Source organism: Azolla caroliniana, unplaced genomic scaffold (assembly GCF_043228905.1).
Source record: "Azolla caroliniana isolate FFs.n. ecotype wild unplaced genomic scaffold, voAzoCaro1.0.p SCAF_21, whole genome shotgun sequence".
Lineage (NCBI taxonomy): Eukaryota > Viridiplantae > Streptophyta > Polypodiopsida > Salviniales > Salviniaceae > Azolla > Azolla caroliniana.
In genome coordinates, this window is record NW_028230456.1 from 8,881,162 (window position 1) to 8,889,469 (window position 8,308).

Here is an 8,308-nt window from a genome sequence, read left to right on the forward strand (position 1 = left end):
ATAATGCCCATTGGGGTTTATAGACAAAACTATGGCTGAATGAGTATATAGCAAGGTCTTGAAGCTAGTACCTGAAAGTCTCTTCCAAAAATAGAATCTGTAACACTAGACATACGAATTGTATGCCATGTGGAATTTTGATTTTCAATTACAAGGTTATCAAAAAAAATGAATGGGGATGTATACATATGATACAAGAAATATGCAAAACAAAGATGTCTAATCCTGCATACTAAGACAAGTTGTCTTTATCTATTATATTCCTCTCTGCACACACACACACATATATGTATGTATGTATGTATGTATATGTGCAGGTGCAGAGATTCTATTGAAGAAGCTTGATACGAGTGGCAGTTTCAATGGCAGAAGCAACATGTAGGGGGATTCTATTGAAGAAGCTTGATACAAGTGGCTGTTCCAATGGCAGCAGCAACATGCCAAGCTGCATGTAGATATGGTGTCTCTGGGAAGACATCATCTGCTATGAAGAAAGCACACCCAACCAAGGATGAGATTGTATGCAAGGTATGAGCTCTTCTTAGCTGTGGTTCTGCTAGTGCTCTTCTTGCAAATGTTACCTTCACAAAAAACAAGATGAGAGAATCAAGTTTAACAGGATTAAAAAACAAGAGTTCATCTTGAATCCTAGAGCATCAAGATTTTCTTAAACAAAATGCACCTTAATGAGCATTATGTTAATTCTTTTCTTTTCCATTTTTACCTCTAGTAATCCTACATGTAGAGCTGAAACTAAGCGTGGCTTCATAGGCAGAGCTGCAGCTGATGAAATGTACAGCGCGCTCCAATCCTTAGTTTTTGTCAAAGCTCTGGACAAAAGCTGATAGACGAAACATGTAAATATATGTCAGTAGTCTCTTAAAATTGTCGTTACAATTACAGAAAAAGGCCCTAAATTTCCATGCAGGCTTGCATTTGTCCATGCCATTTCATCTATATCCACACTCATGCATGCCATAGGTGTTCACTCCATTTGTACAAGAACACACCCAAGACTTCTACAGGGCCCTTATCATTGTTCTATATATAAACACTAGCTTGACTTGATGTTCAGCAAGGTGTATATATAAACACAACTTGGTGCTCATCTAAATAATTGTGATCTTGTAATTTATCTAAATAATATTGTGTGATCTTGTAATTGATCTAATTAATATTGTTATATCTCTTTTAAGTCTTCAAAATTCATTGTATTTTGAAATGCTTCACTACAGTGTTGCTTATATCATGTATAGCATGCACTTTGCAATAAATTCTTTACCAACGTGGATGTTGCTATCATGACATGATCGCTCCATCTGAGGAATTTCCTAGCCTCTCCTTTGGAGGAATGATAAAATCCTGCAACGACCCCAACTCCCACAACAGAATTGGCAAATAACTTCGTTGCAAGCCGATCCCTGCTCATTAGTTCATGGGAAGTGATGATGATGTCTGCTACAACACTTTGAGAGTTGTGATGAAATTATCTAGATAATACTGGTTTTTATACCTTACCTAGGGGCTTGAATTCCGACAACAACAAAAGGAATTGAAGTCAATATATTCACAGCTCTTTCTGCAATATGTTTGTCACCTGCAATGTTAGAGCATCGAGATTTAATTACTATATCAAGGGAGGAATCTAGGATGTGAGTAACGTTTAAATCTTACATTTGAACGTTACAAAATTGGTAATGTTCCAAGTCATGGTTAGGAATCGGTTTGGCCTTGTCCAAAGCAAACCGGTTTAGGAACAGGTTTAGCCAAGCTGATTGAGCATTAAACAGCTTGGTAACTGGTTTAGGCTTAACCAAATCGGTTAAGGAAGTTCAAGCCTCAACCGAACTACCAAACCGTTTAATAACGGTTTGACGGTTCGGTTTAGGCTTGAGCCAAGCCGTTGCCGATTCCTAGTCATGGTAGGAATTAGGAAAGCTAGACTGTAACAAATATGAGATGGATTGATTATATGGACATTTCAGAGAACAGAAGAACAATTCATAGGTTAGTAGAACATACATGAGTTAGACCATAGAAATTATATAGAGGACGGGTCTGTACATACATAGCCGAGAAACTGCCATGAATATCACGAACAGATGAGGAAATGCAACAGAATAATTAAGCACAAATTCATTTTATTTGCCACTTAAAGTTCCTCTTCTTAGGAGTTTGGAATAAGTATAAATATACAATGAGGGAATATTAGTGGCTGTTCGTCTAGTCTAGTGGTGGTTCGTGGTGGTTCCTTGTACCTACATTGATCAATGCACAGGGAAAAAATATAGAGGTTAAAAGTGAGAAACCAACATTGTCTAACATGAAGTTTCCATAGTAAATGGGAAATTATGCGCAAGTGATGCACATAACAATTGTCCAACAATGCATAGCAAGCTCGCTATTTAGAGTTAGCATTGCAAGAAATACATTCAGAATACGTTGCTGAGGATTATATGAAGATTTTAAGATATGCGTCCAATCTAGGAAACATGACCATGACATTATATAAGGGGTTATTAGGAGGTGCACTCACTGACCATGACATAAAGTCATATTTACCCAAGGAGGCTTTATATTCATTATTTTCTTCAATGGGAGAAGGTTCCATAATTGTAAGCTTTGGGCAGATTCCGATCTGGAAAGAAAAATAATGAATTCACTTTATCAACATGCTTTACAATTTTTAGTTTATGAAGAATGAGAATGATCTCTAGCATAAAACCATGTTGAAACCCCCATTTATTCCATTTTTTGTTGGTTTTCAATTTTTGAAAAGATAGATACTGATAAATAAATAAGTAGATAAATATCAGTATCTACATTTATACCACCAGTTTAGGCAAAAGGTTTGTATACACAGATATATATACATAGTTGAACAATATACTGGGTAACTCAACAAGCTTCCACAATCTCATGAACTAAAACAAGCTAGATATATTCCCACATATATCAGAGACAATAAGTTCTGAGTGATGTTACATAACCCAGACTATGAGATCCTGTAGGAAAGATCAAACCTAATCGATCGAAGTAATGACCAAACAGATTGAAAACTGGAGTACACTAAGCGAGGCATCACAAATGGAGATGTGTACTCAATTTACCATAAGGAAACTGAACTAACTTCAAAAGAACTCTAGTTTGGAAACAATTTCCCTCAAACAATGAATGTATGCCCAAATCTCATTTACAGTATGGGTGATAACAGCTTAAAATAACGCAATAAACCTAGCTACCAAGAAACCTTTTTCATAAATATATGGCTTATATCCACTTAGAAACTTCTTTCAAAAAAGCTACACGAAGTTGGAATGAATCCCTACGATAACCTGCCTAGTACTCATGCCAAAAAATTGGAAAAGAGTAATTATTCTCCCTCACAGCTAATAATCAATCTTTTCATTGACCCGTTGATTCTGATCGTCACTTGTGAAGTGCCACAGTCTAGTTTTACGTTATTTATGTTGCCGGGATTCAGCAACATCTTATATGATTGGCATTCGGGGAATTATGGTATCTGGATCAATTTGGTGTCATTTTTGACAACCACTCCCCTCTTCTCCCAAAATCCACTCATGACTTACGAGAAAAGTATATAAAAATCGCACTCTACTGGGGAATCATGTGAATTAAAGTGGCATCTTGGTACCTGTCCCTTTTAATTTCACTAATAATTAATCAGTAAGTCACAGAAGAACTGCATTCTCCTTGAAACTTATGTGAACTACAGTGGCATTTTGATGATTTTGACTCATGGATGATTCGAAATGACATCTTTCTTGTGGATACGTGTCTATAACATCAAGTAGAGAAGAAGAAGAAGACGAAGAAGAAAATCACCAAGATTAAGAGAAAAGAAAAAGACAGCATTTATTTGATAAAGCAGAGTGCAAAATGACGAAGGATCCACTAATAATTCAGCCAAAGAAGGAAGTGGTTTACTTGATGAGAAGCTCCTTCGTAGTTTGAAGGCATCGCTGGCTATGGAAGCTTTGATCAGTAGATCCATGCATAGTAGCATGGCTGGTAGTGGGGTGATGAAGGTGTCCATGGATTTGATGGACAACAGAGATAGTAGTACTGGTAAGGGCATCGAGAGGAGGTGGAGTTTCTTTGGTAAGTCTCCATGGATGAGGAGGAGGAGGATCCGCTTGACCAGCACGAGAGGCGGACATTGAGGATGAGGATGAGGATGAGGATTGTAAACAGAAACAACAGACACAGGAGAAGAAGAAGAGGAAGAAGAAGAAGACCTTCTTCTTCTTCTTCTTCTTCTTTCTTCTTCTTCTTTCTTCTTCTCCGTCTGATGACGATGGTGATGAATCAATCAGAGGCTAGAGCTCTCTCTCTCTCTCTCTCTCTCTCTCTCTCTCTCTGTCTCTTCCGTCTCTTCTTTCTGTCTGCACTGCTGATGATGGGTTTAAATTGGCGGGCATTAGACCATCCCATCCCATGTATGTATGTTAATGTATTATGTCTCTATGTATGCATGTATGTATGTACGTAGTATGTATGTATGTATGTATGTAAGTTATCTATGGTATGTATGCATGTCATGTATATGTATAGATAACTATGTATGTATGTATGTATCTGTATGTGTGTGTGTGTATGTGTATGTGTATGTGTATGTGTATGTGTATGTGTGTGTGTGTATGTGTATGTGTATGTGTATGTGTATGTGTATGTGTATGTGTATGTGTATGTGTATGTACATGTGTGAGTGTACATGTGTGTCTGCATTGTGTGTGTGTGTGTGTGTATGTATGTATGTACATGTTACATGTGTGTGTGTGTGCATAGTGTGTGTATATGTATGTATGTGTTGTGTGTGAGTGTGTGTGTGTGTGTGTGTGTGTGCATGATGGAGCATATCAATTGATCCTATAGAATATCCTCTCTCACACACACACACACATAGTCCTTGTAAGTTAATAATTCACCGTCTCCTATTGTCGGTGGCAATGCATTCTGTCACAAATTACACATAAATGCCTTGCTTGTGTTTTTGTTCCCCTTCTGAAGCTACAAAAAAACCACGTCATTAGCTTAGCCCCATAACATTTCCTCATGAGTTTTTATGCATATCCGTTTGCACTATGGTCAGGACAAGCACCTTCATGGTGGTGGTTCACATATTGTATGTTGTGCTTTATTTGTTCAATGTCATGGTTTTGAGACTATTGGAAGGTAGTTGAGGACTAAGGTAGTCTCAACATGTTGATCATACGTCTGGATGAAGGCTTATGGATCTTTTGTATAAGTCTCCACGAGTGAAACGTGGTTTGGAGGAGTCTTGGTGTCATGTTGTTGTGGCCAATGTTACAAAGTCATTGCTAGAGTTGGTTTTTGTTCATTTTCTTTTTCAATGTTACCAAGTTTGGCTTGCTCTATTATGGAGGAACCAATTAGGTGAATGCTTTTTCTTTCCCCTCAAAAATAAGGGTGATTATAATGTTTCTATGTGTTTGGGAGAAATGGTCATGAGCATATTGTTACGCATGTGATTGGAGTTACAAAGGTTGCATAGAGGTCTTAGAAGAGACATTGTGAGGAAGATAGCAAAACTTGAGGTAAAGTCTGAACATCTAATTGTGAAGTTTAACATCTAACTTCAAAGTCATGTGTCCATTGGCCAGGGAACCATACTTTTCTCGCCTATCTAATGACGACTAACCCCTAAACACGTTAAGAGTTTTGGGATCTTGATAGCTAAGACAAGTTGAGTAGTTTTGTGATTTAAGCATGAAAATGTGGAGACAATATTGGGACGGTTGACCCTCTGAGAAGCTTTTCCACCACCAATTGGTGCTAGAGATCCATGTTGAAATGTAAATTGATGATTTGTTTCTCTATTTGCCAAAGATACAACTTGAAAACATATGTTGTGCCACTCTTATCATGTTAAGAACAACTTCTAAGCTTGAATTTTGCTCAAAGAGAAGTTCTTCTATGTGACAATGTAATGAGATTCATATTAAAAGGCATCTCAAATCCTTTTGATTCATATTAGTTTCAACCCTTGGGTTGGGCAAAGTGAATGTGTAAACTAAGACTTTTAGTTACATCTTTGACCTCACAAACTCAAGTTAACATAAGATTTAGCACTACATGAATATGCCTCATTTACAAAAATTACTCTTTTGAGTATGAATTTTAACAAGGTTGAAATCTCAATCAACGTTAGAAAGCCAATGCGTTCATAGTCTCTTTGCCAACTTTCATTAAATTAGCAATGACAATATAACTTATTCTTTCCACAAGTTCCTCAATAATTGATCCAAGTATAGCAATTGGGGTACAACTTCATCTTTATAAGTTTAGAACCATGTCAAGGAATATTTAAGTGAATGTAGAGAATATCCAATGTTTAGGCCTTCTGCCAATGGATATCTAGATGGGATATTCTCATAAGACCAAAAAGGGCATATTCGAACTTTAGAATCCATGTGAACGAATATGTTAAGTGGAATGAAAAGATATCCAAGTTTGTAAAGAATAACTAAAAAGGATATCCGTTTGAGGGGCTCTCTTGCATAACAATTAGGACACATAAAAAAAAATTAGTGACTCTTACAATGACAAAGAGGGTCCTCAATATCATTGACTTAATCACCTAGGATTTTTATGTTTAAAGTTTACTTCATTCAATGTGATACTCGTGCATGTTTGTCTTTTAAAGAAGGTAGCTAAAAACATGAAAATTACCATATATTTGAACAAATATATTATGAACCACATTCCACTACAAGCTTTCACAATATACCAACAAGGCAGACCAATCACATTCTCACCTTTTTGGAATGGAAAGCTACCTTCTACCATCATAGAATTTCACACACATTGGTGATAAATGACATAGTATCTCACATGTCCTTGTTTACTTTTTATAGATCTCACATGAGACAGAAAATGTGGTCTCTTTATCATTGAACGTTTTCGATCAAGAGTACTCAAAATGTCCAAAGGTAGACAAAAGAAGAAAATGTTTTTATTTGGATACTATGAACATTTCATCTAGAGTGCAAGCCTTTCAATTGGAAAAAAATACTTCCTATATAATTGTATGGATATAATATGAATCCAACTTTCGCAAATCACTCAAATGTTAATTCACCTTTGCAAGCATATCAAGGATTATACAAATCAAATAAACAACACATGCTGAATAAGAAACAATCAAGAAAATGAATCGAACTATTCAATTAGAATTTCTAGCATTTGAATATCACATAATCAATGAAACACCATAACTTCATGTTTTCTTCTAATTCACCCTTGCAAGCAGATCAAGGAGTATACAAAAAAACAAACACATGCTGAATAAGAAACAATGGAGAGAATAAATCAAACCATTGAATTACAATTTCTAGTATTTGAATATCACACAATCAATGAAACATTGACTTCAAATTTTCTTCTAATTCAAAGAAAAAGGCCAAAATGTGATAAATACACGTGTCAATACATAAATATGAACATGTCATATGTTAAGCTCAGACACAAGATATATCAATGGAACCCATATTTCACCTTGTCGAGAATTGAAACATCGAAGCCACCCTGCAAATTATAGCTAATTGTGGCTCACTCAACATTGTACTAGGTACTGATCAATATTTAAAAATGATTTGATGTAGCATTGCTACTTGAAAGCCAGTTATTGTAGACTGTACTTTGAAACAGGTAAACAAATACATTTGTTACCTGTTTCAAACTGCAATTACACATCTGAGAATGAATACTACTGACTTTCAAACATATTCTTGCTAATTGTTTACGTATTTCAAACTACAACATCACCTCTGAGAAGGAATGCTACTGGTTTTCAAGTAGCAATGCTACATCAAATCATTTTAAAGTATTGATCAATGCATGTTGATCCACAATTAGGTATACTTTGCAGGCTCAATCAATGTCTTCTCCAAGTTTACATTTTCACATTACTTCTAGTCTATAGCACCTAGTACTGAGTGTGCTTTCAAATAGGAATACATATAAAATTTGTGATATGAGCAAAATGAATTCATCTGTAAAGTTATGTTATTGGTGATTATGATAATGTGGTTGATGAAGAAAGTACTTTATATGTCATGGGAATTTTTAAGCCAGCAAACTTACCTTGGTACATTGATATGCTAAATCTAAATCTCCTTCAGAAAATGTATGCCACAAAATCCCTCATCAATTTGAAATAGGAAGTGAATTTCTTCTCTGGGGAACTCTTCATGACACTTGCTCTACCCAAACTTTTCTCTTTGTCGACTCCATATAAGAGAAAAGTTTGTAGTTGAAGCACATG

General features: G+C 35.9%; 1 protein-coding gene across 2 annotated transcripts; it reads right to left on the reverse strand.

Annotated features, from left to right (window-relative positions):
• Positions 1–307: 307 nt before the first annotated feature.
• Positions 308–4,347, reverse strand: LOC147850594 (uncharacterized). 2 transcript variants are annotated; one of them, XM_087336245.1, is made up of 6 exons: positions 3,949–4,347; positions 2,541–2,638; positions 1,519–1,597; positions 1,283–1,421; positions 725–841; positions 308–581 (listed from the first exon to the last, which is right to left on the reverse strand). In XM_087336245.1, the coding sequence occupies exons 1-6, from the start codon at positions 4,179–4,181 to the stop codon at positions 390–392; spliced, it is 858 nt and encodes a 285-aa protein (XP_087192371.1). In that variant the 5' UTR covers positions 4,182–4,347; the 3' UTR covers positions 308–389. The 2 variants fall into 2 exon arrangements, with proteins under 2 accessions (XP_087192371.1, XP_087192372.1); XM_087336246.1 differs by lacking the exon at positions 2,541–2,638 and having other exon boundaries at positions 3,949–4,064.
• Positions 4,348–8,308: the final 3,961 nt, after the last annotated feature.

Bases quoted from the DNA above. Each gene is read 5' to 3' on its own strand.
- LOC147850594 (XM_087336245.1), bottom strand. From the start codon at position 4,181: ATGTCCGCCTCTCGTGCTGGTCAAGCGGATCCTCCTCCTCCTCATCCA. The intron at 1,598-2,540 runs GTCAGTGAGTGC...CTAACATTGCAG, and splicing joins AAATATGACTTTATGTCATG to GTGACAAACATATTGCAGAA. The intron at 582-724 runs GTAAAAATGGAA...TTTTTTGTGAAG, and splicing joins TACATGTAGGATTACTAGAG to GTAACATTTGCAAGAAGAGC.